At 41.7% G+C, this 15,801-nt stretch overlaps 1 protein-coding gene across 1 annotated transcript in view; it reads left to right on the forward strand.

Annotated features, from left to right (window-relative positions):
* The first annotated feature begins 726 nt into the window (after positions 1–726).
* The window catches only part of LOC113875203 (sterol 26-hydroxylase, mitochondrial), a 42,731-nt gene continuing 27,656 nt past the window's right edge, over positions 727–15,801 (forward strand). The window contains exon 1 of the mRNA XM_027513560.1: positions 727–1,510. Within this exon, the coding sequence (XP_027369361.1) occupies positions 1,241–1,510 (270 nt within the window). The 5' untranslated portion in view covers positions 727–1,240. The remainder of the gene's footprint in view (positions 1,511–15,801) is intronic.

Below are 15,801 nucleotides of genomic sequence, written 5' to 3' on the forward strand. Positions count from 1 at the left end.
TCCAGAACTAATGAAAGATATTCAGTCACAGAGTCAAGAAACTCTATGACCCGCTAAGGGGATAAATAAAAAGAAACCCACAATTAGCTACATGAGCCATCAATCTAATTTTTGCCCTCTTGATCTTAACAGGCCTTTACTGCCTCTGCCTGCCTATAAATAACCAGTTCTTCAAATACTCTTAGAACAAACTTTATCCTCCTGCTGGTTCCACCTTTAATGGGTTGAGTAAACTTTGGCTCCTTATTTATCTTATATGTGTATGAGTCATGTTTTTAACATTTTGAAACTTGTACTTCGAATATACATATATGAAACGAAGATTTCATGAAATAATTCTTCTCCTTCTTGAAATATTTTCTGTTCTATTTTATTCTTTTCCATCTTATTAAAAGTTCATTTTGGTCACATTCACTAAATGTAATCTCAACCCGGTAATCTCAACCTGCCTTTTGAAAAATCCTGCCTCAGCTGACAAGGGAGTGAGTGGGTGATGGGGTGGGAGAGGGGTAGAATTGCATTAAAAAAACCCAAAAAACAAAAAAAAACCCCTAATATTTAAATTAGTTACTTTGGCTTCCTCCCTCCAAAGAATCAGACGACTCTGGATACAGAATCAGGTTTTCTGGGATTTTGTTTTTCCTTTGGAGGATTTTTTTTTTTTTTTTTTTTTTTTGCTTTCTTGCTCAGCGCTCGGACTCCGGGATTAATCCTGGGGACTATTTGGAAAAAGCCAGCGGCCGGCTCCATCTGGCCCCTGGGAAGAGAGGAGGCCAGGCCGCAGGGCAAGCGAAGGCCGGTCTCCCTGGGTGGGGCCTCGCGGCCTCGGAGGGCTCCGGGGTTGTGCAGAACTTCGCTGCACTCCTCGCCGGAGTTGAGACCAAGCGAACTTCGAGTTCACCTCGAGAGCTCGCGGAAGTGCGAGGTGGGCAGTCGCGGAAGGGGCGGCCATCGTCAGAGCTCCGTCGGGCTCCCCTAAGTCCCCCGTGCATCTTCTGCCTTGGGGTTGTCCGGCCCCTTCCCGAGCCAGGAGGCTTCCAGTTGGAAAGGGTGACTTCTGTGAGTCCCTTAGGTCATATCTGGAGGGACTGAAGACCGCGAGGAAAAGGGAACAATAAGGGCCCGCCTTAGTCCGGCACGCCCTGGGCCACCGGTACCCTTGAACCCGCCCCTGCTGTTCTGTCTCTGGGCAAATCCCAGGCGCTCTGGCTCGAGAGCCAAAGGCGCGGCGGGGCGAGCCATGAACCGAATGGGCGCTCTGGGCTCCGCTAGGCTGCGATGGGCGCTGCTGGGGAGGCGGGCGGCACTCCCTGGCCTCGGCTCGTTCGGGGCCAGAGCCAAGGCGGCGATCCCCTCCGCCCTCCCTGCGGCCCAGGCGGCTGAGGCTCCCGGAACCGGGCCTGGCGATCGGAGGCTGCGGAGCCTGGACGAGCTTTCAGGGCCAGGGCAGCTACGCCTCTTATTCCAGCTGTTGGTGCAAGGCTACGTTCTGCATTTGCACCAGCTCCAGGTAACCGAGCGAGGGTGGTGGCGGTGGTGGTGGGGCTCGGGCCAAAGGGATGCGGTGAGCACCGGGACAGAGAGGCTGGGGATGAGGAGACAATGAACAAAAAGTGGAGGACATCAGGAGAACGTAGCCCGGGACCGACTGGGGCTGTGGTCATAACCCTGGACGTGTGTAGCGGTTCTGAGTTGAAATGAACAAACAAGTCAAGGAAGGGCATGAAGCCGGAGGGCACAGGTAGGAGATAAGTCGGGAGGCTAGGATTAAATTGGATAGAGGTTGGGAGAGAAGGGAACTGTCTTGGTAATAGAATAGCAGTTGCAAGTGTGCAAGCTGCGGGATGTTATAGAACCACTTTTTCTGTGGTGATATCCCTACCAGACTTCTTTCAAAGGAAGTGGTTTCTGGAGGATTGCAGAGGTTTGGCAGTTTGCAGGGTAAATTTGCCCTTAGTGGAAAGAAAGATGTCATTGCTTAAAAGAGTGAAAGCAAAATCATAGACATTAATGAAAAGGCACATTTTTGTTATTAAGAAATCAATATCCAGTGAGAGGTTTATCCAGTGGAACACTGTTATGAGGCAGGGATGGATAGCCCACTGTCAATGGACAGAGACTGGAAAACCCAATGCTGGTTAAGTTGGAGAGGTTTTAGGAAGTGAACCGAAGAGATTCACGTGGGATCTGTCTCCCTGAGAACTATTAAATATTAATGCACCCACTCTGCCCCGGGAACTTTTCTAAGAACTGAGCTTCAATAAATTATGGCCAATACCCGTATGGGGGTTAAATGCTCCTTTTGGGGAAGAGGGGGATTGTTGTTGTTCAGTCACTAAGTGGTGTCTGACTCTGCCACCCCATGAACTGCAACACGCCAAGCTTCCCTGTCATTCACCAGCTCCTGGAGTTTGCTCAAACTCATGATGTCCATTGAGTCAGTGATGCCATCCAACCATCTCATCGTCTGTCATCCCCTTCTCTTGCCTTCAGTCTTTCCCAGCATCAGGGTCTTTTCCAATGAGTCAGAGTAAACAAATCAGTAATCAACTAATTTCAGAAAGACCTGAGTGCCCTGGGAGGAGAAGCCAGTCTGGGGATGGGGGAGAAGTGGGACCTTTGATTAGACTGTGCCATCCAGGCACATGTGAGGTTATCAGTGATTGACAGGAAGCATAGACAGCCCTTGGGCTGGGCTGATGAACTGACTGGTCACCTAGTGGCTGTGCTGGGCAGTAGTAAAAAATGAGGAGGAACTGTGGGGACTTGGGATATGACAGGCCTTTGAGGAGGGCCTTGAAGGCCAGACTGCGGGTCCTGGGGGTTCCTCTGAGGGGTCATGGTGGGCTCTTGAGCAGGCATGGGGAGAAGATGGCTTCCAAGGGACACTGCCCTGTTATGTGCCATGGGATGGATTGGGCAAGAGAATCAGAGAGAGCCTCCGATAGCAATAGAAATGGCAGTATTTGAGCAACCACCTCCCCTCCCCCTCCGGAAACTGGACTGAGTTAACAATGAGAGAGAAAATGACTGTGAGGCTTTGAAAGTCCAAACTGAACAATTTCTCTGCACCTGGCTGGGCCACTGCCATCTCCCCTGGGGTCTTCTCTGTTGGGTTCATGTTTTTGAGATATGGTGGGCAGGTCACAATGCACTCAGAGATGGTTAAAAAAAATCATTTGCTGTGTGCTCTGCTCCAAGAAACTAAGTAAGCCAAGAAACCAAAGTCCTGAGAGCTTCTCCTGCTTGATTTAACCTCTAGAAATGTGAGCAACCCAGTGGATGCCCCAAGGGTGGGTACTAGGACTTCTTACCATTTCTTAGGGAAAGTTTACTGGGAAGCTTTCCTCAGGATTATCTCTATAGCAGTAACTACCAAAGAAATTCTCGACTGCCCTAGAAAGTGGAAGAGGAAGCAGGAGAAAGCCAGAAATGCGTGGCCTTTTAAAGGAGAGATCAGGACTCGAATTTTGCAGAGCCTCCTGGCTCTAGCCTTTGTATTTCAAAGATCTGGAGTCACGTGAACCTGGGCTGCTCCATGGGCAATATATTAACTCCTCCGCTGTGTGGCTGGTGTGAGTTAGTATAGAGTGGAGGGCTGCACATCCTTAAAAGCCCATTAATACCCTTTTTTTGGGGAAGAGGATGCTTCCAGTGACTCACTTTTTATCAGTTCAGATCTGTTTGGTTGCCATTCTCACAGGTTTAAACTATAAACCAGCTTTATTGGTTCCTATTAGAAAAGTCTAATAATTGTGTTAGATTATTGTGTCTAATAATATACCTGTGTGCCCATCAGGTATATTTTGCTCCAGGTATTCATGAGACCATCCAACCCACCATTTTGTTCTTCTGAAGTTCTCTTGGCTCTGCTGTCTCACAGAACTTAGTTGATTGGCCTGGGTTAATTGCCTGTTCCTGAACCCATCATAGTGGCCAAAGGTGTGCTATAGCTTAGACTCATGCAGGCTCACTCCTAGAGCTGGGGCTGGGATCCCTGCCACCTAAATAGGTGTCGACTGCATAGGAGGAGGAGTGGAACTGAGATAAGGGTAGCCGACCATAATGTCCTCTGCACCATCAGTTGTCCAAAACTGCATATTACACATAAAATTAATAAAATCAGCTTAGGGAAGCATTGTAGGACTTAAGGGGTCGGACTGGGAATTGAGACATGTGAGAACCATGCAAGTGCATAAAAGCCAGTTCCCTTCTCTTTTCTAACTAAAATAATGACAAGAGTGCTGAAAAAGTGAAATGTGAACATATCTTAAATTTATATGTAAATTTACAACAAATTGATATCTTTCAAAGGTGTGGACCCTGAGAATGGTAAGATCAACTGTCTATTCTGTAGCTCTGATTGTGGACTGCCTGGGTTGGTGACCCCTCTTCTGTCTCCCTAATGCTTCCTGTACATATTTGTCATTTCATGCATCATTTTTTTTATATATGTATATACTTAAGAAAATTTTTTTTCCTGTGAGAAGCACTTTGAGATTTACTCTTTCAGCAACTTTCAAATATACCATATGGTATTGTCATAGTCACCATCCTGTGTATTACACCTTGGGAGGTAGTCCTGTAATCCCCACTTACTTATTTTATAACTGAAAGTTTGTACTTTTTGACCACCTTTATCCATCTTGCCCTCCTCCCATCCCTCACCTCTGGCAACCTATGGTGATGGGTTTTCTGTATGTTTGAGTTTTGTTTTAGTTTGTTTCGATTTTAGATTCCACATATACATGAGATCATTCAGTATTTGCTTTTCTCTGTCTGACATTTCATTTAGCATAATTCCTTCAAGTATATCCATGTTGTAAATGGCAAGATTTCCTTGTTTTTTATGGCTGAATAATATTCCTGTGTGTGTGTGTATGTAACATTTTATTTAGTCATTTATCCACTGATCAACACTTAGGATGCTTCTATGCTTCTATGTCTTGCCTATTGTAAATACTGCTGCAGTGAACATTGAAGTAAATAGTGTTTTCATTTTCTTTGGATAAATACCGAGAAGTAGAACCACTGGATCATATCATAGTTCTATTTCTAATTTTTTGAGAAACCTCCATACTGTTTTCCATAGTAGCTGCACCAATTTACATTCTTACCAACAGTGCACAAGAGTTCCCTTTTCTCCACATCCTTCCCAACGCTTATTTTTTTTTTTTGTCTTTGAGCCATTCTGACAGGTACAAGGTGATATCTCATTAAAGTTTTAATTTGCATTTCCCTGATGATTAGTGATGATGACTACCTTTTCTTTTACCTGTTGGCCATCTGTATGTCTTTTAAAGAAAAATGTCAATTCAGATCCTCTGCCCATATTTTAATTGGATTTTATTTGTTTGTTTTACTATTGAATTGTTTGAGTTCTTCATGTATTTGGATATTAACTCCTATCAGATATATGATCTGCAAATATTTTATCCCATTTGGTAGGTTGTCTTTTCATTTTATTGATGGTCTCCTTTGCTGTGCAGAAGTTATTTGGTTTAATGTAGTCCAACTTGTTTATTTTTGTTTTCATTACCTTTGCTTTTGCTGTCAAATCAAAAAAAAATCATCATCAAGGCTAACGTCAAGTAGCTTACCACCTATGTTTTCTTCTGGGATATTTATGGTTTCAGATTTTATGTTCAGATCTTTAACCATTTTGGGTTAAGTTTTGTGTATAGTGTAGGATAGTAATATTTTGCATGTGGATATCCAGTTTTCCCAAAACCATTTATTTTGGAGGCTGTCCTATTATATATTCTTTACTCCCTTGTCATAAATAATTTATAATATATATATGGGCTTATTTCTAGGCTCTCTGTTCTTCCACTAATCTGTGTATATGTGTGTATGCCAATACCTATTGGCATAATAGTTTTGTAATATACTTTGAAATCAGGACACAAACCCTCCAGCTTTGTTCTTCTTTCTCAAGATTGCTTTGAATATTCAGGGTCATTTTTAATTACATGTAAACTTTAGGACTGTTCGTTCTATTTCTGTGAAAAATGTCATTGGAATTTTAGTAGGAATTGCAATGAATCTGTAGATTGCTTTGGATAGTATGGACACTTTAATAATACTAGTTTTTCCAATCCATGAGCATGGAATATCTTCCCACTTGTCTTCTTTAATCTCTTTCTTCAATGTCATAATTTTCAGTGAACAGGTTTCCGGGATATTTTATTTTTCTTGATACAATTGCAAATGAGAGTATTTTCTTAATTTCTCTTTCTGATTGTTTGTTATTAGCTTATAGAAATTCAACTGATTTTTGTATTTTGATTTTTTATCCTGAAGCTTTACTGGATTCAGTTATTGCTTCTATTAGTTGTTTTGGTAGAGTCTTTGGGGTTTTCTGTATATCAGGTCATCTTCAAATAGTGATAGTTTTACTTCTTTTCTGATTTGGATACCTTCTTTTTTTCTTGCCTAATTGCTCTGTCTAGGACTTCCAATACTATTTTGAATAAAAGTGGCAAGAGTGGGCATCTGTCTTGTTCCTGGTCTTACAGGGAAAGCTTTCAGCTTTTTAGTTGACTATGATATTAGCCATGGGCTTGTTACATATAAGCTTTATTATGTTAACAGTTAGTTCAGTCACTCAGTCGTATCCAACTCTGTGACCCCATGGACTGCAGCTTGCCAGGCTTCCCTGTCCATCACCAACTCCCAGAGCTTACTCAAACTCATGTCCATTGAGTCAGTGATGCCATCCAACCATCTCATCCTCTGTTGTTCCCTTCTCCTCCTGCCTTCAATCTTTCCCAGCATCAGGGTCTTTTCCAATGAGTCAGTTCTTCATATCAGTGGCGAAAGTATTGGAGCTTCAGCTTCAGCATCAGTCCTCCTAATGAATATTCAGGACTGATTTCCTTTAGGATTGACTGGTTTGATATCCTTGCTGTTCAAGGGACTCTCAAGAGAACTCCTATGTTAAGAGTACATTCTCTCTGTACCCACTTTTGTTAGCATTTTTATCATAAACAAATGTGGAATTTTGTCAAATTTTTTTTCTGTATCTGTTGAGATGACCCTATGATTTTTATCCTTCATTTTGTTAATGTGTTGTTACATTCATTGATTTGCAGTTCAACCATCCTTGCATCCCTGAAATAAATCCATCTTGATCATGGAGAATGTTTTTTGTTTTTTTTTTAATATGTTGTTGAATTTGGTTTGCTAATATTTTGGTGAAGATTTTTTCATTTATAATCATCAAGAATACTAGCCTGTACTTTTCTTTTCTTGTAGTGTCCTTGTCTGGTTTTAGTATTAGGCAAATTTCAGCATCATAAAATGAGTTTGAAAGTGTTCCTTCCTCCCCTCCCCCACTTTTGGGGAAAAGTTTGGTATTAATTCTTCCTTAAATGCTTGGTAGAATTCCCCAGTGAAGCCTCCTGATCTTTGACTTTTGTTTGTTAAGAATTTTGGTGACTGATTCAATCTTTTTACTGATCTGCTCAGATTTTCTATTTTTCCTGTTTCAATTTTGGTATGATGTGTGTTTCTAGGAATTTATCCATCCCTTCTAGGTTATTCAATTTGTTGGCATTTAATTGTTCACAATAGTCTCTTGTGATCCTTTGTATTTCTGTAGTATCAGTTGTAATGCCTCCTCTTTCATTTCTGATTTTATTTATCTGAGTTCTCTTCTCTTTTTTCCTTTGTGAGTCTAGCTAAAGGTTTGTCTATTTTGTTTGGCTTTTTAAAAAGCCAGCTGTTAGTTTCACTGATCTTTTCTATTGTCTTTTTAGTCTCTATTTCTTTCTCTTAGACCTTTGTTTTTTTCTTCTATAACTTTGAGGTTAGTTTGTCCTTTTTTCTAGTTCCATGAGGTGTAACATTATGTTGTGTGAGACCTTCCTTGTTGTTTTTTTCTTCTTCTTCTTTTTTTACATCCTTCTTATTTCTTAATGTAGGCATTTATTGCTGTGAACTTCCTTTTTGAAACTGTTTTTGCTGCCTGCCATCAATTTTGGCTTTTACCGCTCTTTGCATCCTTTCCGCAAAGCTTGTTCCCACCTTCTACTGGACATTAACATCAAAGGCCAGATGATCTGTGACCTTTTGAACCCAGTAGGCTTTGTTCTGCCCAACACAGAGGATATCATTCCCATGTTCAGCAGCTTCATCACCATGTCAACCTCCTTGCTTGTCTGCATCTTGGCTGGCAGCATGGGCAGCCCCATAGTGACTCTGGAAAGGGATGATGTCTGGGTGTTCCCTCCTGCTTGGTCTCCATTGTTGCTTGATCTGCCCCAACAATCTACCCACACACCACTGCCACGTCAGTGCCCCTAAAAGCATGTTTGATAAGTTGTTCACTTGCTCAGGAATCCCCACAGGACCTGGGGAATCATCCTTAAATATCTCAAGCAAACATTTGCATCCCCGGCCTCCTTTACCTAGGCACCCCTTCTTTAAGTTTTGGTATGTTGTATTTTCCATTTTCACTCATCTTCAGTTATTTTAACTTCTCTTTTGATTTCTTCTTTGACTTAGTAGTTTCTGTAGCATGTTGTTTAATCTCCACAATCTCCATGTTGTTTTATCTCTTTAACCAGTATTTGTGAATTGTCCAGATTTCTTCTTGCAGTTGATTTCTAGTCATACCATTATGTGGGAAAAGATGCCTGATCAGATTTCAGTCTTCTTAAATTTATTAAGACTTCTTTTGTGGCCTAACATTTGATCTATACCGGAGAACGTTCCATATTTGCTTGAAAAGAATGTGTATGTTGTCGCTTTGGGGTGAAATGTTCTGTGTAAATCTGTTAAGTTCATCTGACCTAATGTGTCATTTAAAGTCAATGTTTCTGTATTGATTTTCTGTCTGGATGATGAAGTGGATTTTCTGTCTCCTGATGTATTGCTATCTTTTTCTCCTTTTAGGTTTGCTATACATTTAAGTGCGTGTATTTCTTTCTTTTCTTTTTAATGCTCATTTATTTATTTGACTGTGCTGGGTCTTAGTTGCAGCTCATGGGATCTTTGATCTTCATTGCAGCATGTGGGATCTTTAGTTGTGGCATGCAGGTCTTTAGTTGCAGCATTCTAATTCTTTGTTGTGGCATGTGGGATCTAGTTCCATGACCAGGGATTAAACCCAGGCTCCCTGCATTATGAGCACAAAGTCATAGCCACTGGACCACCAGGCAGGTCCCCTAAATGCATTTGTTTCTTGTCATTGCCTATTTATGTGGCTTAGAGACTGGGGTGTGAAGTTCCAAGGGATGGGCCTATGTTTTTCCCAGCTCTGTGTCCCCCCAGCACCAGGCACAGTTTTGGGTACAGGGGAGGTTCTTGGTAATGTTTGATAAATAAATACATTTCGTGTACCAGTCAAAAGGCTGTGAGTGGTACTGAGCTGTAGCTACATCTGGTGGTAAACTTTGTGAGACTCTTCTCAGCTCCCTAATCTGAGTTGTTTGACATAAGATAGAGTGAAAAACAGACGATAATGGAGATGGGCATATTGATCAAGACTGGCACTTCAGGTTTTAGCTTTGCAGGTTCAGAAACTAAATTTTGTCAGTTCATTAAGCATGGGTAGACTATTGGGGACTGACCCCCATTGGCCAAACCCATAGAAACAAATTGTGGATTGGAGTATTTATTTACAAAACTTAGCCCTCCCAGGGATCTTATACTTCATCACACAGAAGCCCCCTATTCTAGTTGCTCCTACCCGTCAAACTATCCCCAAACTTAGTAGCTTAAAGCAACAGTTTGTTATTTTCCTCATGATTTTGTGGGTCAGGAATTTGGGTAGTTCATATCAGAAATGGCATATGTCTGCTTCACAGAGGAATGGAGCTTTAGTTTGAATGGGTGAAGATGTCTGAGATGGATCAGGTAGGGCCATATATTTGGGCCTCAGGTCTGACTTTTAGCTGGTTTCCTTAACTTTTCTCCATGTCACATATGCTGGGGCTGGAATTTCCAAGATGGCGTCTTCAGTTGCATGTTGGGTGCCTGGACTGGTTTGACCAAAATGGCTGAGTATCTCTTTCTCCACATAGCTAGCCTGGGACTTCCTCACAGCATGGTGGGTCTCTGGATAGTCAAGACTTCTTCCAGGGTGCTGGTTTCCCCCAGAGTGGATATTCCAAGAGATGAAAGTGGAAACTGGCCTAGCATCATTTTTGCTGTATTCTACCCATCAGAGCAGTTACAGAGCACACCCAGAACCTAGAGAAGAGGATGGAGACCTGACCTATTAATGGCAGAGGTATCAAAAAGTATGTGGCCCTCTTTAATAGGCTTAACCTCTTCCTAGAATCCAGGTACCTAGGGAGAGAAATTAGTAACTGCTTTAATGGATTGCCTGGTGTACAGAACTAAAGCATAGAATTGCATGGAAAAACATTTCATCTAGGCCTTGGATAAACCTGTTTGAACGTGCTTCTCTGGTGCCTGTTCATTAGATTAAGTATCTCTCTCTTCAGAGATAAACACTGCCTATTTTTGCTGTTTGGCTCCTCCTTCTGGGTTTTGTAATGACCTCTCTCATCCTGTTAACACATTCTTTCTTCAGTTTGGATAATACCGTTGATTAGATGGATTTTCTTTCCCAGTGCTCAGGTTACCATCAAGCCTTCCCGAGATTATCCTCCAGTTACCTTGACTTGGCTCAAATATTCCTCAGTCTCATCTGGCAGACATTTACAAATTGTCCCTGAGACTCTGGTGGAGTCTAATGTATCGCTTTAAAGACTCAGGGATGGGAAATTTGAAACTAGGTATTAGGGTATAGGTGGCTCAGTGGTAAACAATTTGCCTGCCAATGCAAGAGCCGTAGGAGACTCGAGTTCGATCCCTGGGTCAGGAAGATCCCCTGGAGAAGGAAATGGCAACCTACTCTAGTATTCTTGCTGGGATAATCCCATGGACAGAAGAACCTGGTGGGCTACAGTCCGTGGGATCGCAGAGTCGGACGTGATTACCGTTACCATTAGGGTATAAAGTGTCACTTATACCAACTTAGCAAATGCACTGCCAGAATTTTTATCTTACAGATAAAATTTGTGGTCATTGAAATATTCCAGACTATTCAATATAGCAGTATTTCTGATTGGGAAATGTTAGAATGACCTACATGTCGCAGTAGGGAACTAATTAAGTTATAGTACATTCATACAATGAAATTTTATGCAGCCATTAAAAAGAATAGAGGCAGGAAGGCTTTCCTAGTGGTCTAGTGGTTAAGAATCCGCCTGCCAATTCAGGAGACATAGGTTCAATCCCTGGTCCAGGAAGATTCCACATCCTGTAGGACAACTAAGCCTGTGCACCGTAGCTACTGAGTCATCACCTGAGAGCCGAAACTTCTAAACCTACGTGCTGCAGCTGCTGAAGCCTGCATGCCCTAGAGCCTGTGCTCCATAACAAGAGAAGCCATCGCAATGAGAAGCACGTGCACTGCATCTAGGGAATAGTTCCTTCTTGCTGCCACTAGAGAAAGCCTGCATGCAGCTACAAAGACCCAGCAGAATCAAAATAAAAATACACAAATAAATTAAAAACATCTTAAAATGTTAAATCTTTTAAATCTATGTGTATTAATATGAATTTCTTGCTATGATATGGAAGGAAAGTAAGGTCCAAAACCATATAATATGCCATCGTGCTTAGTTGTGTCCAATTCTTTGTGACCCCACGGACTGTAGCCCGCTAGGCTCCTCTGTCCATGGAATTCTTCAGGCAAAAATACTAGAGTGAGTAGCCATTCCCTTCTCCAAGGGATCTTCCTGACCCGGGGACTGAACCAGGGTCTCCTGCATTGCAGGCAAAAGTTTTTTACTGTTTGAAATTTTTTTACTGAGAGAGAGAGAATGTGTATAAAATATCCCTGGGAGGACACACAAGAAATTGGTAATTTCAGCTGCTTCTCTGTAAGAGTCTTGAGTCTGGACATGAGACTTAGGAGAAAGACTTAACTTTTTACTGCAGGACTGCTATGAACCTCCATCAGAGTTTCCTCTGGCTTCATCCTGCCCAGGCATAATTCACCAACTTTTGAGTCTTTTTGTACCCTTTTTGTACTGTTTACATTTTAACAGTGTGCATATACATATTCCCTTTAAAATTTTTAAGAACAACAACAAAAGAATGGAGAGCAAGAGATAAAAGGATGGCTGACCTAGCTTCCTGGTCCAGCATAATATTTTGAAGTCTTTAATAGGTCTTCCTCTTGTACTCCTGTTTGGCTCTGTGTCCTTACTTTTGATGTCCACTTCTGTGTCTGCACCCTCTTTTTAGTTCTGTGTCCATTGCTCGTCACCCTTGTCCTTGTTCTTGGAATACTCTCATTGTTCCACTCCAGACCAGCCCAACTGGCAGGTGTACACAGTGTACAGAGGTTTGCCTCTGGGTGTGTCAGGAGCGTGGCTTTGGGCTGGGAAATACTTCCGTTTTCCTAATAGCCTCTCTGAAGATGTCACAGGCAATGCCTTTTCTTGGATCACCTTTAGATCTTCCTCTACTCTCAGCCCATTGTTTCTCTACAGTAAACAGTCAGAGGGAAATTCTTACTGTTCACCTATCCTGTGCATGTCTTTGTAACCTTATGACAGTGTTTCTGTCTTGCATAAAAGCAGACATTTTTATGATTGTCAAAGTAATGGCTGCACACATGCACAAAAGTGTTTTTTTTTTGTAGCTTTGTTTGTAAAATAAAAAATTCAGAAGCATATTAAATGCCCATCAACAGGGTAGATAGATTGTGATATAGTCATATAGTGGAACACTATGCAATAGTTGTAATGCATGCACAAGCTTTTATATATCAATATAGAACTTAGCAGGGAGAGGGATAAATTAGGAGTTTGGGATTAACAGATACACACTACTATATATAAAATAGATAAACAGCAAGGAGCTACTATATAGCACAGGGAATTATATTCAATATCTTGTAATAACCTATAATGTAAAACAATATGAAAAAGAAAAATATATATACATATGTGTATATATATATGTCAAATGGAATTACTTTTTGTACACTAGAAACTAATACAATATTGTAAATCAACTATCTTCCATTAAAGAAATAGAACTCAGAACCAAAGTTGAGTATAAAATGATATGTGTTGTTGTTCAGTTGCTCAGTTGTATCCTACTCTTTGTAACTCCATGGACTGCAGCATGCCAGGCTTCCCTGTCCTTCTCTATCTCCTGGAGTTTGCTCAAACTCATGTCCATTAAGTGGATGATGCCATCCAACCATCTCATCCTCTATAACCCTCTTCTCCTCCTGCTTTGCCTTCAATCTTTCCTGACATCAGGATCTTTTTCAATGAGTTGGCTCTTCGTATCAACTAACCAGAGTATTGGAGTTTCAGCTTCAGCATCAGTCCTTCCAATGAATATTCAGGTTGATTTCCTTTAGGATTGACTGCTTTGATCTCTTTGCTGTCCAAGGGACTCTCAGGAGTCTTCTCCAGCACCATGGTTTGAAAGCATCAATTCTTTGGCACTCAGACTTCGTTATGGTCCAGTTCTCACATTAGTACATGACTACTGGAAAAAACCATAGCTTTGACTATATGGACCTTTGTTGGCAAAGTGATGTCTCTGGTTTTTAATATGCTTTCTAGGTTTGTCATAGCTTTCCTTCCAAAGAGCAAATGTCTTTTAATTTCATGGCTGCAGTCACCATCTGCAGTGATTTTGGAGCCCCCAAAAATAAAGTCTGTCATTGTTTCCATTGTTTCCCCATCTATTTGTCATGAAGTGATGGGACCAGATGACATGATCTTAGTTTTCTGAATGTTGAGTTTTAAGCCAGCTTTTTCACTCTCCTCTTTCACTTTCATCAAGAGGCTCTTTAGTTCCTCTTCACTTTCTGCCATAAGGGTGGTGTCATCTGCATATCTGAAGTTATTGATATTTCTCTCAGCAATCTTAATTTCAGAGTGATTCATCCAGCCTGGCATTTTGCATGATGTACTCTGCATATAATTTAAATAAGCATGATATGTAAGATACTGTCAATATTTCTAGAAATTAAAAGCCACATGAAGATGATATGAGCTATCATTGTGTGTGTATATAATATTACATATTATATTACATATAATATGTAATAAAATTACATAAATATTGACAGAACAAACACTTTTCAAATTCAAGATAGTGGCTGCTCTGGGGCCAGGGCAAAGGGAAAGATAAAAAGGGGACTTTGAAATGCTTTCATGTTTAAAAAATATTTAAAACAAATATGACAAATATTAAAAGTTCTTGATTCTGGAGGGACAGTATATAGTGTTACTTTTTAAATCACACACATTAAAATATTCATAATAAAAAATACAAGTAATCATGCTCATCATGAGTCCATATGGACACCTGGCTTGGTCTGATCTTCGAGAAGAGCGCTCAAGGCAAGATTCAGAGCAAGGAGAACCTGGGAATGCTGTTAAATATTTAGCACCTTCTGTCACTTGGAAATGTGAATTCCACTTGTGTGAGGGGGTTGAGGCTAAACTCTTGATGACACTTGGACAGCACTGACTCATGACTGTCCCAGCTGGACTCCTCTTCACCTTTGACCCTAAATGATGCCTCTTGCTGGCATCTGTCAGGGGAGGCAAAAGGGTGCCCTGTGCCTGAAGTTACATCTCTCTGTCTGTTTATCTACTAGATGGTTGCCAGCTTTTCGGGCCAGGTTTGTTGACACTGGCCAAAAAGCACTTGGTGTTTATGAGTTCACTTTTGTCCTCCGACTGTTTACTTGCTGTTTCAGTGTTGTTTTTCCTGTGCTGAGAGCCTCCCTAAAGAACCATCATCAGTAAACCAAACAGGCCCCTGAGTAGGAGAATAGAACATCACAAGGCAATATTCCGTTTTTTTTTATTTGAAGGGAGATTTTAGATTGTAAAGAATCTGCCTGTAATGCAGGAGACCTGGATTCGATTCCTGGTTTAAGAAGATCCCCTGGAGAAGGGAATGGCAACGCACTCCAGTATTCTTGCCAGGAGAATCTCATGGACAAAGGAGCCTTGAGGGCTACCTACAGTCCATGGCGTCGCAAAAAGTCGAACACGACTGAGTGACTATCACTTTCACTTTTACGTGATTTTAATGTGTTTTTTTTTTTCCTTCTGACAGCTTTCTTGAGATATAATGACATACCGTACAGTCCTTCAGTCTCTCATGTTCCAGGAGGATCACAAAGTCTGCCAAAACTCATGTTTTGAGCTCTTAAGCTGTAGCTCAGGTCTTTGAATGTGTGGATATGTGTGTGAGTTTGCCCCATGGCTCCAACCCTGACCTTTCACTGATCCAGCTAAGGATTCTCAGAGGCAGAGATCACCCCATCAGACAGACATTCTAAATATTTACTTTTATATATTTATTTAGCTGCATCGGGTATTAGTCTCAGCATGTGGGATCTTAGATCTTCATTGCGGCACATGGGATCTAGTTCCCGGACCAGGGATCAAACCCTGGCCTCCTGTATTGGGAGCACGGCGTCTTAGCCACTGGATCACTGGGGAAGTCCCCAGATAGATATTCTAATTTTACTGTTAGGAGCTCATACCAAATCTGTTCTGTTTGTCTTAGGCACCATCAGGTGGAAGTCACTACAACCATGACTCTCTCTAGTTTGACTAGGCGATTCATAGGGTCGCAAAGAGTCGGACACGACTGAGTGACTGATCTGATCTGATCTGACCTGATTTGGACTGCAGCAGACTACCGGAGAAGGCAATGGCAACCCACTCCAGTATTCTTTCCTGGAGAATCCCAGGGACGGGGGAGCCTGGTGGGCTGCCATCTCTGGGGTCG

Source organism: Bos indicus x Bos taurus, chromosome 2, assembly GCF_003369695.1.
Source record: "Bos indicus x Bos taurus breed Angus x Brahman F1 hybrid chromosome 2, Bos_hybrid_MaternalHap_v2.0, whole genome shotgun sequence".
Lineage (NCBI taxonomy): Eukaryota > Metazoa > Chordata > Mammalia > Artiodactyla > Bovidae > Bos > Bos indicus x Bos taurus.